The sequence below is a fragment of the Taeniopygia guttata genome, chromosome 2, assembly GCF_048771995.1.
Source record: "Taeniopygia guttata chromosome 2, bTaeGut7.mat, whole genome shotgun sequence".
NCBI lineage: Eukaryota > Metazoa > Chordata > Aves > Passeriformes > Estrildidae > Taeniopygia > Taeniopygia guttata.
In genome coordinates, this window is record NC_133026.1 from 110043911 (window position 1) to 110059068 (window position 15158).

Below are 15158 nucleotides of genomic sequence, written 5' to 3' on the forward strand. Positions count from 1 at the left end.
GAAGGAATAATGTGACATTCTGCCTTTACTAAAGGCTTTATTCAGAACATATCTGAAGCTTAATGTGACAGTAATTACAATGACAGAAAAAGCAATTCGACCTCCTTTTCCTTATTGCTGTGGAGAAGTAGCTATGATAATACACATACTGTAGCGTTACTAGCCCGTGTCTCAATTCCCACTTAGAGGAACAGAGCTGCTAGGATGAGGAGTGGCAAAGGAAGAGGTTGGCTTAGTCATAAAGTATTTGTATTCTTTGGAAGTCTTAGATGTGGTTTTTGTCTCTGCTAAGTAGGCCGAGCAAAGTGCAGTGTCCCCTGAGCTTTCTGAATGCCTGCTGTGGTAGTGAGGTGCCAAGAAAGCTAGATTATGGATGGGTGCAGCCCTGGAGAGGCTTAATTCAGTCTGCAGCTCCTCTGGTAATTCAGTTTTCACAACTGAACAGGGAAAATCTCTTTAAGCATCTCAATACAATTCTTTTTGCTTTAGACATGTGTCATATTGTCAGTTTTTGGACTCTGGGTCTGATTTCCTACAAAATTGTTTTACCTGAACATGAAATTTATAAACCATGGTTTTAATAGAAGGCCTAGTGCATTCCCTTTTTATTGGCTTTAGAGAGAGCATTTAATTTGATACATCAATGAAACATAATAAAGAACAATTGAGAGATGTAATGTCATAGGATCCCATGTGCAAAACCCATAGGTTTTTGGAACAGGAGTTTCATATGAAGTATGACATCAGCTGTTTCTTAGGAGTCATGCTATTTTTTTAAGGAATACACAGTGGTTTCTGAGAAAAAATTCTGACTAAGTAGCTTATAACTGAATTTTCTTTAGTAAGGCTGGTGTTCTTCTCTAAGGAATACTAAGTGTATGCGTTGCAGGGCTTTTCATGACTGTTAAAATGTTACATGAGAATATATTCAAAATAAGAGTCAGACAGGAGATTATAGGAGGCTTGCATATGAATTAAAAAGAAACACCACAGTGACTACAAGCTATATAATGTCAAGGAAATGGTAAATGGATAGAAAGGAAAATGTGGCCTGGAGAAAGGTATAAATTTTAATTTAGCTAGACTTCTGTGATTCTATGAGAATAGAACACTCCCCACTTTATGTATTTGAAAATTCTCAGTAGAATTGTAAACTTGCAAATTGTAAGGACCCCAGTGCATACACTTCTGTCTTTGAGGATTTGTGTGCAAGGATCAAGAATTGAATGCAGCGTTGTTTTTTCCCTTGCTTTTAATAAATAGCCTTATTATAAAGAAAGCCTGTGGTTTGGCATTTTCAAATTTTAGACTATGTGTGATGCTTTCTCTACAGATGCCCTGGGTGTTGGGCATTTCTCATGTGGTGACTTCTGTCCTGTATGTTGGAGTTCCTGCTGTGGAAATATGCAGTCCCTTTGTATATACGTTTTGTTGGCACTCTGCCGCCCTGGTGTCGGAGGAGAGCAGGCAGTGTGACAGCAGGGCAGATGTCATCCCTTGTTTGACTTTGTGTCACCTCTCTGCCTTTGGAGGAAAACTTGGCCGCAGCCTCTGAGGGCTGTTGTCCCTGGCGGCTGGTGCTGTGCAAGGATATGGATGGTTGCTGGCTTGTGGAGGGTGTCCATGGTGCTGTGCTTCCAGGGACGCAGTGCCTCTCCCCAGCCCAGTTTTTAAAACAACCTTTGAATTGCATAACAGAACACCCATATTTGAAATCCAAATGACAATGTATACTCTGATACCTGAGTTGAACAGCTACTGCTGTGTGCTTGCCTGACCATCACTGCTGAGGAAGCAATTCTAGAAAGCCTAAGGTAACAGACCAGCCCTAAGTGCTGCTGTACTGTAGACAATGATTGCTGGCATTTGTGGGTTTTTCTCTCCCTTTCTTACCAAAACTATTTAGTCACACATGCTTCTTGCAAGTCACTGCTTTTTTTTGATTGTTGCTGTCGTCCCAGCAACAGAAATACGGGGTGTGTGCAGCTTTCCATCGGTGTAAGCAACGCTGTGAACTGAAGTACTGATGACTAATTCATACACAAATCACCCTGTATTTTCCAAACACATGATCAGGTGGTTACAGCTTTGGAGAGAATGAATAATTTGAAGGAGTTTGTATCTAATATGACTGGATATGGGGTTTTGTATTATCTAAGTATTTCATTAAAGCAAAAAAACTAATTTTGTTACAGAAAAAGGTGCAGTCAGCCTTTTTCCCAAATGGAATTTTTTAAAAACTGAGTGTATGAAAATCAAACTGAGGCCTGGTTAAAAGGTTTAAACTTGATTTCTTTGCAGTTTTAGAACAAAGCTAATACTAAACATTTATACCAAATTTATAGTGTAGAACTTAGCTCTGTTTGCTGTGGTTTGGGTATCAGAATTAAAAGAAATCAGCCTCTCCCCTTCCCCAGCAAGGCCCTGTCTTTTCATGGGCCCTTTGTTTTCCATGTTGGCCGTGTGGTTTTATATGGTTTTCTGGGATCTTGCGCCCACACGCTGCAGGGATTTAGGGAGGAGCAGCGAGGAACACTCTTTTGACATTAGATTTGAAGGATTGACCTAATTTGTGTAGGGCACACACATGTTGTCTTGTATTTATACCTGCTTATAGTCATAGTGTTTCTACTAAATATTTTATTAGTATAATAAGTTCTAACTACAGTATATTAAAAGCAGTTAGTTTGAAAATAAATTTTTCCTTTTAATTTATAAATACATAAACATCAATGCTAAAGAAAACCCAGCATCTAATCTTGGTTTCAGATCTCTAATCTGAAATCCAGGAAGTTTATTGAGTGGTAAAAACTGGTTGCAAACAGGATTCTCTTGTCTTCATTGTTACCTCCTTTAATTTCCTTTTGATTTAAATAGTGAGGAGCGGAAGCATTTTTGATAATAAAGAATATACTTCTTTGCATTTGTGGATTCATCAGTCTCCAGATGGTGAAGGAGAGGAGACAAACTGAAAATCTCAAATGATGCAGAGAACATATGCTTCAGAGCAAGCTAAGTCAGCATGGACAGTCTAGGGAAAGAAACATAGGATCAGGGAAGAAGACATACAGGACAAAAGCTAAAATTAGTTCAGCATTGCTTACTGCAAGGGACTAGTGAAAAATTGTCTACAACTCTGAAAATGCTGTAAGATACTAAATTTTTATAAATTTGGTAGTAATTTTTTGCTTTACCATTGCTGTACTCTGTGGCAAAATTCTTGAATTTTAATAGTTTTAAATAACCACCTTTTCAATTCTGAGTTTGTTTGCTTGTGTCTGAATTCTGCCTTGGCATCTCTTCCCCTTCTCTGGCAGCTGCTTGCCCAGCCTGGTGGATGCAATGCCCTCCCTCCACTTGCTGCCTGCCCTGCCCCAAGCCTGGGATGCCCAGGAAACACCTGCAAAGTCCTGATGCTGCTGGGCTCTTTCTGTTCACTAATGGGGCTAAAAATAGCAACTGCTAGGGGTGATTTCAGCACAGCCACATTTGCAGGCTCATTTCAGAGTCTGGCCCGTGAATATTTTCTATAACTAATGGCTGCATCAATATTCTAGATCAAAACACAAAAGGATTTTTAGCTAGCGATTCTAAATTGCTTGTTAGCTAATAAAGAATTTGAGGTTTTTAACATTGATCCCTCTTCTGCAGTGCCACCAGCTGTACTTTTCATCTTTCATTTCAGTAATGTCAAATAATTTCCTTTTTTTGTGTGTGTGTATGTGCATATTTATGCATATAGAAGTTTTTCATTCAGAAAGATAGATTTATTGTGAGAGCTATTCTGGCAGTGTGCTTCTCTGTACACATTTGATAAGATTTAGGTTTGAGGGGGGTTTTGGTTGGTTTTTTTGGTTGGGGTTTTGGTGTTTTGGTTGTTTTTTCCCCAGAAAATGGAGGGAAGTTTTTTAATACTGAATAAAACACAGTAGCATAAAAATTATTTTGTTTGTGTAAATTATGCAAGAGGTATGTCAGAAGCCATAATGTCATTATCTCTACTGCTGTATTCTTTGTATTCCATTAAAAAGGTTCCTGTCTCATGCACCTGCATTAAAGCATCAGTTGTGTAGTATATTGGATGGCCTAAAGTGCAGTCCCATGTGCAGAGGAGCACACAGATATGCTGTGGCTGTAAGGTAAAGGCATTGCAGTCCCACATCACTGAAGTGGGGCTCCCCTTTCTGCTGCCTTGAGGAAATCTCAGCCATGGGTAGTACTGTCCCCATTCTGTTGCACTGGTGTTTCCTATTTAAATGTAATCTGACAGCTACAAGCTTTAGATGGTAAAATTTTAAATTATAAATAAATACCTATATAATATTAAATACATACATAACCTCAATGCCCAAAATCAAAATCAAGTAGTCCCAGTTGACTGTAATGATATTTTTACTTTCTCCTATTGGTGTGGTAGGCAAGTCTCTTGACTTTTTGGAGTTGGGAGGAATTTCCTCTCTTTGTAGTTTACTGTTTAGTTCAATCTATGTTTGTTTGTTGCCTCTGTACTTGAGGAAGGAGTATTTTAATGAACTGTATTTGCCAGTGCAATAAAATCCTCCTGTTGGGGAGACGGCCCAGCAGCCACTCCAGTGCTGTGTCAGAGAACAGCTCCGTGCTGCCATGTGGATGCAGTCCAGTGTTTTCTGCCCTCGAGTGCTGTGCAGACCCAGGACCACCTCCTGGCTGGCAAAGGTACAGAAACAACTGCCAGCAGAGAAAACACAAGGAAATACCCTAACTAGAGAGACGCTAACTAAAGGCATGCAGAAGGAATTTGCATTACCAGCAGAAGGAGAAAAATCTCATGTGAACACTTTGGGCTTCTAGTTTTCTAAAAGGATCTAGATGAAAGATTGTGCAGTGCATTTTTAGGGCCTCCTGGCAATTGCTTGGATATCAGAGTAAAGCTCATAATTGGGGTATGGGGAGGATGAAAGGACAGAGTTAGGAGCAAATTCAATTTATAACATTAAATGATTGCATAATAATCCTTTTGCATTAAACAATAAGTGTACTCAAGCTAGTATCTGTATATCTATTTTTTTAACTGTAATGTATTTTTTCCATTGCCATGTATTTACAAGTTCTCTTGCTAAGGATGAGTTTTGAATAAATAGTTGTGTTTATAAAGTTTTCTGTAAGAAGATGCAAATTTGTCATCTGATGCTTGTAACTTGCCAGAAGGCACCTTTCCCTTTAGGGAATATTTTACTTTGATTCCTAATCAAATCAAGACTATTGCAAACAGCTAAGCACAAGGTGTCCTCAGAAAATGAGGTTTTAATAACCATTTTCCCCACAAAGCTAGGCAATGTGAAATCTTTTTTTAAATGGCAGTGGTTTTCAGCACTAAAGCTGGATTTTGGTAAGTCCCTTGGCAAAATTTGTGTTGGTATTTCAGAGAACATCTTTGAACTCTTCTCTTAAACTCTTCTTATGTTTGGGAAGTAATGATCTTGGTAACCCTTTGTATGATGGCTGACTGGATACAGAGAATAAAGTTGGTCATGTCAAAACATATGCATACCCATGGAGAAAAATCACTTTAAGTTCAATTTATTGCTGACTCTCCTATAAAATGGGCAAGCCAAGTATCTGCTTTGCTACTTTGGTTTCTCTGTGAACACTCAGAAATATTTGTGATAACTAATCATTGTTGATAGTGGGCTGAACTGTTAGGTGAGACGAACTTCTTTGTCAAAAGTGATGTGCACTAAAAGCACAGCAGTCGTTTTTGTGAAAGTGAAATTGAACTTGTCAGGGGTAATCGGGCAATCACTTCCCTGCCCTGATGCTCAAGCACAGGGACTGCACCCTCTACAGTCCTGTGTGGACTGAATCTTTGCTGAGTATAAAGTATTTATACTCACTGAATCTTTGCTGAGTATAAAGTATTTTGTAGAAAAATCTTCTAAAGAAGAAAGAGCATTGCTTTTCCTCTGATTTACTTAAACATTTTCATCTTGATTCCTAAACACTTGAGTGTGCCAGCAGTGAAGGTTTTGCAAATGACAGTGGCATGATGCTGTAGGCAGAAGATCCCTGCATACAAGAAATGCTGTCTCTGTTATCTATGCTCAGGATGCTGGTTAGAAATTTTTCCATATACTTCCTTCTTTGTTCTGGATTAGTTATACACACACACCCCTATTGTCTATGTAAGTTCAGAGAGCTCTCCAAGTTGAACTTAGGAACCTGGCTGAGAGAGAACTAAAGCTGTTAGCCCAGCTTTGAAAGCTATGGGCGGACTACGCTAAAGCCTGCTTATTTAAATGCTTTTTTCAAGAAATGAAAATCACTAAGGATGTTCATTGCAGAGTGGTGGGACCTGACTAGTGTGTTTTAACAATCTGGAGGCTTGCAATTATTATTTTTTTAATCATAGTTTGATATAATCTTAAATAATTGCATTGGACTTGCTTGGCATTTAGGTACAAGGGCCAGAAGAAAGATGATCCTGGCTTGTTTGAATTCAGGGGACTGTGGGGATTGAGGAAGCTTATTAAGAGATTTTCATTTTCACTGTTATCTTCTCATAGTATGGACAGTCCTGCTGTGTATAGGGACTCCAGGAACATCCATTTCGCTTTGCATTAGTTGAGGTGATTCCTCAGATGCTGCACAGCAGCACATCGTGCATCCAGATTGAGTGGAAAAGAACCACTTGAGCATGTCACTGCTCAATGTACATTAGATAAGCAGGTCTTGGGTGCATAGTGTTAGGCTGAATTACAGCAGGGACTTATTCAGCACTGTTGCTTTCTGCTCATGCTTTCTGCTAATGACATTAAACACCATTTGGTCTTAGCTGGGTGCATCTGGATTAACGTCAATGCATTCTCTTGTTATAGGAGCAGCTTACTGCCAGTTCATGGACATGTTGTTTCCAGGGTGCATTAGCTTGAAGAAAGTAAAGTTTCAAGCAAAGCTGGAGCATGAGTACATTCACAACTTCAAACTTCTGCAGGCATCATTTAAAAGAATGAATGTGGATAAGGTAGGAATTCTGTACTTGTATTTCCATCACTGCATGTTTCAAAAGTTACATAAATTGTGTAAAATTAATAAATAGGGAAAACAAACTTAAAAATACTTGAAAATGTACTTTTTCAACTTTTGGATGGAGAACTAGAATTGCAAGTAGATGTTCTTGACCTTTCATCATCTGAAAAGGGTATTTGGGCATGAAGGAAGAAGTTTGGCATTTGGCTCCATTTAGGTACAAATTGAAAATTGAGGCCACATGTCTGGTAAGGAGTTGTGCCGTCTAACTCATTATGTCTTAATACCAGAGACCCTTTGATAAAACTCCATGTGTTGGAAATTCCTTGTCATCAGTGAATCTTCATTTTTTGATAAGTAAAATTGTTGGTGACCTGAATTTCCAACAAAAAACATGTTTGAAAATATGCTGTTCTTGTAAGTATTTCTTTTTTTTTTTTTTTTTTTTTTTTTTTTTTTGTCCAAAGCAGGGTTTGAGGAATTTAAATTTATTCAAAAGCTGGAATAATTTACCTAGTGATTTAATATATGGGTAGCACATGTGATCTTGTAAAGTTAAGAATGGAAACCTCTGAGAAAATGCCTGTTCAGCCTTAAGGTATTTGGTTTATGCTTGAATGTAAGTTTGACAGACTCACCAAGATAAATTACTGTGTTGATAAAAACAAATAATGGAAGTTATGTTATCATTCTTATAGTTTTACACTGATGCACTACCTGTTTACCCTTTTAAGGTTCTGCCCTGGCTTTTAGTGTTGCCTTATTCTGCAATTTAAACAGTCATAACAGAAGGTCCCTTAAGACTTCTATGAATAACTGGAAAACCCTTATTGTTTCATGAAATGTTATGGATACTTCTATTTATGGTGTGATTTACTAGTGAAACATTGGGAAGACTAATGTAGTCAATTTTCCTGTAGAGAGCAAATTTATCACGCCTTTTTAATGTAGAGCTGAGGTACAAATGGAACAACCTGAAAACACATGCAAAATGCAATGTCAATTCTTGCAGAAGCATCATAGATTTATAAAATGCTGTACAGTTGGCTTCATCCTGAAGAAGAAAATGAAAACCCTTTTCCAGCTGAAAATTCATAACATTCAAGAGGCATTAAGGTACACCTAACTTGACTGTTTAATCAGCTGCATTAATTAAGCAAAGCAGGGCAGCTCTTCTGCCAGCTGTAGTCCCTGCCTGCCCACAGTGTCTTGAAGGAAGCCTTGAGTACTGCAATATTGGCTGAAGACACCTTTTAGAGGTTTCATATCTGTGAAAAATTTCTAAGATATTGATATGGAGACATCCTCATAGCCTTTCCTTTGTTTTACTAGAACTTTATAAGGCATTTAAGTCAACTTCTGCATGTCCACAAACTGTTCTATGTATAGCTATATGTGGAACAGAAAAAAATTACAAGGTTAAAACCTCAGGCTTGGTTCATATGACGACAATGTGCTGCCAAAATGTAGGTTGGTTTGAACTTTAGCATGTCTTGGAAAAGCTGCTGGGTTTTGTAGTTCAAACAATAGGACAGAGAGAAAGAAACATGTGTTGGGAGTTTTTGAAGAATTGTTTGTTTGTAGTACGTCAAATGTACCATGTCCATTAAAAGCAGAAATCCCTAGTTGGCTGAATGTAGCGTTACTCCCAGAACAGTGTCATTCATCATGGGATGTACCCATGGATGTAAGGGAGTATCTCTGTGGAGCCATAGCTATAAAGGCTTACATACACCCACTGTATCACTGCTTCAAAGACTGGGTCTCATTGGGTTTTCAATGTTTAAGAGCACTTGCAAGCTGACCTTTTCTTTTCGGAACAAAACAATGACAGAGGGTTATTTGTTGATGCAGTTAGTAGATTTTTTTCAAATAATGGTGTATGTGTAATTTTTATATTTAAAAAGAGCAGTGAAGTAATATTGGATGCTAATGTCTACCTTTTAGGTAATTCCTGTGGAAAAACTGGTGAAAGGGCGCTTCCAGGACAACTTAGATTTCATTCAATGGTTTAAGAAGTTCTTTGATGCTAACTATGATGGGAAGGAGTATGATCCTGTGGAAGCTCGACAAGGCCAAGATGCTCTTCCTCCACCAGATCCTGGTGAACAGATCTTTAACCTGCCCAAAAAGTCTCACCATGCAAACTCTCCAACTGCAGGTATTTTGGCTCTTAAAGAATTCCATTTCTGTCTCTGAAGACAATTATAATCTGTGGTCTGCTCACCTTAAATACTAGTTAAAAATTATTTACTGGGGTGGTTGCGCCATTTTTTACCTTATCATAGGCTTAGCATCTTGAGACAGCAGAAAGTTAACCTCTTGTGTGCTCTAGTTTGGCCCAGCCCTAGTGAGCATAAGATCTCTTCCACTGAACCCCCTCCATGTAAATGACATGGACTCTGGTAATGTCTTGTGGTGGAGACAAAGGCTTTTAACCACCCTGTTGCAGAATGTGGTGTATGCAAGTGTATTCAGGAACATTAAATGGAGTGTGTTCCTCTTTCACACCTCCACCTTTATAGGAAGATGCATGCACAAGCTGATTTATTTTTTAATTGCTATGGTATGCAAATTGTTTCCAAATCTTAAGGACTGACCAGAAGAACAAAAATTAAGTTATTTTTGGTTTTATGTGTGCTTATTTTTTGGGTATGCTAGTCCTCCTCACAGAAAAACATATGGGTTTTGCTCTTTCACAAAGATACCTCAGTATTCTAATTTTTTTTATTTTGTGCTTGTGGTACATTTTGCTAGGATAGAGAATGCTTCAGAGGAGATTGGTGCTAAATTTTTAATTTAAAACCAAAACAGTGTTGATAAGGCATGGATGTTTTAATTATTGCTAATCAGTACTTACACAGAGTCCAGGCTTTTTCAGTTTCTCACATTGCCTTGCCAACAAGCAGGCTGGGGGTGCCCAAGAAATTTGGAGGGGACACAGTCAGGACAGCTAACCCAAATAAACTGCACAGATAATCCATACCACATGGCATTGTGCTTAGCCAGAAAAACTGGGAAGGAATAAGGAGAAGGGTGGGGAGGGATGTTGAGAGTTACAGCATTTGTCTTGCCAAATCACCATGAGGAGTGGTGGAGTCTGGCTTTCCTGGAGATAGGTTAATTCCTGCCTGCCCATGGGAAGTGGTGAATGAATTGTTTGCGTGGATTTTGTTTTACCTATTAAACCTGTCTTTATCTCAACCTATGAATTTTCTCATCTTTCACCTGAGTTTCTCCCCCATCTCACTGCAGGATACAGTGAGCGATCAGCTGTGGAGGCTCAGCTGCCTGCTAGGGTTAAACCACAGCAGTGTTTCTGAACAAGCCAAAGGACTAAACCTGATCTTTGGTGTTTATGTAACATGGGTATGGCTAGTCACTAAGCAGATGCTGTTTTTGTTAACTGAGAATTAAGTGAACAGGAGAGCAACTAAGAAAAATAAATAGTCACTAAAAAAGTATTACTGGACATAGGTTTGTGCATATGGAAATACACATGCACACACACCTAATTCCTTCATTGGTTTGCCCTGGGTTTATGCTAACCCACTCCTCAAATAAGGATTAATATTTAGTTGATTTTAAATCTGTGACGTGTCCTCACATGGGCTCAGATATGCACCAGTACTCACAAAAGCAGGCGCAGGTGTGGAACACGAAGCACTCTCACTTTTAGGCCACCTTGTGCTCTGGAATCCTACCCAGATTTCAGTGTTCTGCTCTGATCACTTCTGACGTCAAAGTGGGGCATACTTGGCCAGCTGCCTTCAGCTCATTAGTGCTTCCAGGAAATAGGGCACCTAATAGCAGGCCAGTACAACTCTGGGCTTCTAAAGCTTGTTTACATCTTTATTTTGCACTATCTTATGCCTGCACTTCTGAATTTCAGGGTCTGGCACATTCCAATTTCCCATGTGATGGCTTGCACTCCCTTTGGAAACAGAAAACTCAAGTGCTAATGTCAAGATGTTGTCCAATACAGAAATTGGAAAAGACACTTTTATTAAACACAGACTTTACTGTGCTTGTTAATTCTTCTTACAGATGGTCTGTTCTTCCCAAAGTCACAAATATGTCAACCAAATTAAAGCTGTGCAGGTGACAATCCTACAGAAATTGAGTAGCTACTGGAGTGGAACCAGCCAGCTGATCTGGAGGATAATGTCATGTTGTGTTGTTGGTTGTATGAAGAGCATGTCATGTGCCTTCCCAGCCTTTGTATGGAATTGTACAAATGAGATAGTGTGATGAGTCTTGACAAGATCCTGTGGCTGTGAGAGTTAGCTTTTTCATGGAAAACGTCCTTCATTGTTAACTTAAATATTGTTCAGAAATACAGAAGACAGGGCTGGATACTAGTTCAATTTCTGAGCTGAGGATAGTGGGCTATGGATGGTACATGATGCTGGGTGAAATGAGAGTTCCAGCTTTTCTTGCTGCTTGTATTTCAGAACAGAACTAATTCAGTTAGGTGCCAGTCATTCCATGGTTTACTGAATTCTGGGTGAGCACATTTTCGTGGCACTGATGCATGGTGCCTTTTTGCCTCACCTCATCCAATTGTAGAACTTGCATGTTGGAAGAAATGGGAGCCTTTACTGATGCTCTGGGAAGAGTTCTGTATGCATCTGCAAACTTGTGTGTGCCCTCTATTTGGGAGTAAATTGGGATGATGCAGGAACAAGTTCTGGGCAGCTGGGAAATTACCATGAAAGATGCGTTTCTGTATTCATTACCGCTGCTATAGGAACCATAATGTAAACCCCAGGATATTGTTGGCCTTCTGGGCTGCAAGTGCACATTGCTGGCTCATGCTAAGCTTCTCATCAACCGACACCCCCAAGTTCTTCTCAGGGCTGCTCTCAATCCATTCTCCACCCAGCCTGTATTTGTGCTTGGGATTGCCCTGAACCAGGTGCAGGACCTTGCACTTGGCCATGTTGAACTTCATGAGGTTTGCACAGACCCACCTCTCAGGCCTTTCAAAAGTCCCTCTGGAAGACATCCCTTCCCTCCAGCGCATGATCACACCACACAGCTGGGTGCTGTTATTAATTTGTCTGATTTGCTTCACCTTAACAGTGGAGCTTTGAAGTTTTAGTACTGCCTTGTCAGTTTATTAACAAAACAAAAGGAAGCACTTGTGAGAAAAAAATAAAGAACCCAGAAGATCTTTCAGCATAATCCAGAAGTTTTAAAACACCATGCAGTGGAAATATCTAAATGTACATACCTATTGTTTGGTGTCAGGAGTGAGCAGATAGATGGGTACACATTTGTATTTGGGGGTTTGGCAGGCTTTAAAATATGCCTATTCAAAATTGATTAGATATATGTATTTCTAAAGGAATAATTTACTTTAGCTACTGGCAGTTTCAAATGCATTTCAGGGATTCCTTTTGCTCTGTGGAGTAACTCTTCCAGTGCCCTTTGACAGAGTTTTGGATTTGAGTGATTTAGGAGATGATGACTATTCATTAATGCTTCATAGCACTGTTCTAACAATGTATTTTCAGAGGTAGACTAAGATATATGTCCTTGAGTTAACAAGTGGTCAGATCCTTAAAGGCTTCTCCGAAAACTTATCCAGAAAGGTACTGGCATGAATTAAAATTATTTTTGATATATTAATCAGACTCTAAAGATTGACGGAATGCCTGGTATCAGGTAGCTTTTTCCTGTACCTGTAAATGGATATTAACCCATTTTTCTATGAATGCAGAGTGTGGTCTTTATTTAACTTGAAAAATAAACACTTTTAGAACAACCCAAAACTTGAGAAGTGTAAAAATGCACTGTTTTTTGTGTTAATTGGTGAGCAGGCCAGCAGCCATAGGCCTTCCCATTCTGAAGATGATCCTACTGGGGAGTCAGCACAGGTCAAGGATAATGCAGCTTGAAAATGGAAGGATAAATAGGTCCCTACAACTAATCTGCTGTGCTTCCCTCGCGCTGCCTTGTCCCTTCCTTCAGACACAGCCGATTTGTGGCCGAGCTGACGGTGGGGCCGTGGGTGGATGGCTTTGCTAGCGTGCCATGGTGTGCTTCTAGAAGCAGTAGAAGCAGCAAGGTTTCACCAGGTGAATGCAGCTCCCGGGGGAAATGAGGGTCTTTTTCCTCCTTCAAGGAGCAGCACAGACCACCGCTGTAGGTTCTTGGCAGCAGCACCACAGCTGCTTTTAGAGCTGATGCCATCTGCCAGCCCTGAGCCGAGTTTCGATCTCCTACAGCCTCCGCTCTTCTCTAATGCAGTGGTAAACAGCCTACAGATGTAGAGTCAAAATTGTGGTTCAGGATTAAAATATTAGGGCACTGTTGTTTGTGCCAGTTCTAATGCTCCCTGCGGGAAATAGCGGAAAAGGCTTCATCTGATCAAAATTGAAAATAGTGATCAGGTTGTCAGGATTTTAGCTTAGTGTCTTATGTAAGTATTCCTGTATGTCAGAGCAAATCTCCATGGAGCACTCTCTAGTGTATGGGTGGGAGGTGTCAAAAATACACGAGTATAAGACAGCTTAATAAAATTAATTATTTACATGTAAGCTAAAAATGTGAGAGGTTCTTAGATCTGAAGGCTGTTAGATTTTTTTAGTTTGAAATATTCAGTGAGAGCAGGATGACTAAAGCAGAGCTGGAAAATACTGGAGGATCACATGAGGGCTAAAAATACTCACGCTATGACAGGGAAAATAACCAGGGCAGAATGAACTGTTTGTGCATGAATGCATTATATATAATGTGCCATCGAAAAGCCAATTGCACAAGAGAAATACTGATTTTCTGTAGGGAAACAGTATATCCTGCTGTGATGGATGTGCTGTAAATTAATTTTGAGGGATAAAAATACTCAGTGAGTCCTGTCTTTATTTTAGCAGCTAGTGATACAATTAGGACTCCTGGGAGACTAGAGAACTCCTAATGCCTTTTTTTTTCTTTTGCTTTCCACCAAGCCTTGCTACCTGTTTTCTCCAGTGGCAGGCAGTAGCTGCTGGCAATGGCAATTTTTGCTCACAGTGGTGCAGTGCTCCCAGGACAGCGTGGCAGAGCTAGAGATGGAAAGAGCTGCAGGGTGACAAACTGAGAGTGTTTTCATCCCTAGTTCATACAAGGCCAAGGAATTGTACTAACCGAGGGGAACAGCATGTGCAGTGACAGCGCCGGCCTGGGAGGTAAAGTGGCTCAGCTGTAACACAGACACATCTCCCCTGCCAGCATGAGGAGAATTTAATTTTTAAATCACTGAGCTCAAGAATTTAGACCAGGAAGCAACGTGCTTGCAGTGCATGAGCCAGGACCTTTTTTCAAGAGAGATAATTGTGTTTGGAAATGGTGAAAATGGCTATCTTAATTTTCAGTGTACCATGGGTGTGGTTTGAGTGTCTGTGTTGCACAAATGTTTGCACATTCTTTCATTTTCCAACATGCATTTCTTTGCAGATTTTTTCCCCAGATTTTCCTTTTGAGACTGCTTTCTCCTTAGAGCTAAGCAGACAGTGAGATTTTAGAAAATACAGGTTTTTAAGAGCACTTTAAATTTTAAATTTTGTTCTTGTGTAAGCCTGTGGAATGGTTCCATCCATTGAAGATGAATGTTTGCATAAAGATGTTTCTAGAGCAAATAGAGGTTTCAGTCGAGAAGAAACTGAAATCAATTGTTAATTATTTTAAATAATAAATAAATATTGGTTATTTTAAATCTAGAGTAAAGTCTTCTTTCCTGATGGGGGAAAGGCTTTGGTTTTGGTTAGTTTTGGTTTGGTTAGTTCCCTTCTATAAAATCTTGTATTAAAGACAAATTGAGGCAGTCATGCCATCAGTAAAACTTTTTCATTTGACAAGTGGCCTCCATTGGATTTTCTTACTTGGATAGCTCTCTTGAAATTGTGAAAGTTTCAAGTACTCATACACACTTCTCTTTGCCAGCTGTCTGGCAGAGGGGATGAGTGCTGAGCTCACCAGGCTGTACTGGACCAGCAGCAGTGAAAGTTCGAGGAGCTGGGAGGACAGAATGGTCCTGCCAGCCAGGGGAAGGCAGCGCCACAAAATAATTAGGACAACTGCACTGCAGCATGTTGGGATTTGGAAAGTCAAGTCAGGTTTTGTCTGAGGTCATTTAATTCCCATTAAGTATCATTTGTCATAATTTCTTT

At 39.6% G+C, this 15158-nt stretch overlaps 1 protein-coding gene across 4 annotated transcripts in view; it reads left to right on the forward strand.

The window, feature by feature from the left end:
• Positions 1–15158, forward strand: part of MAPRE2 (microtubule associated protein RP/EB family member 2) — a 96378-nt gene that overhangs the window by 63669 nt on the left and 17551 nt on the right. For all 4 annotated transcript variants that reach the window (XM_002196943.7, XM_072924637.1, XM_032746965.3 and 1 more), the window contains 2 exons: positions 6855–7000; positions 8953–9166. In XM_002196943.7, the coding sequence (XP_002196979.1) occupies positions 6855–7000; positions 8953–9166 (360 nt within the window). The remainder of the gene's footprint in view (positions 1–6854; positions 7001–8952; positions 9167–15158) is intronic.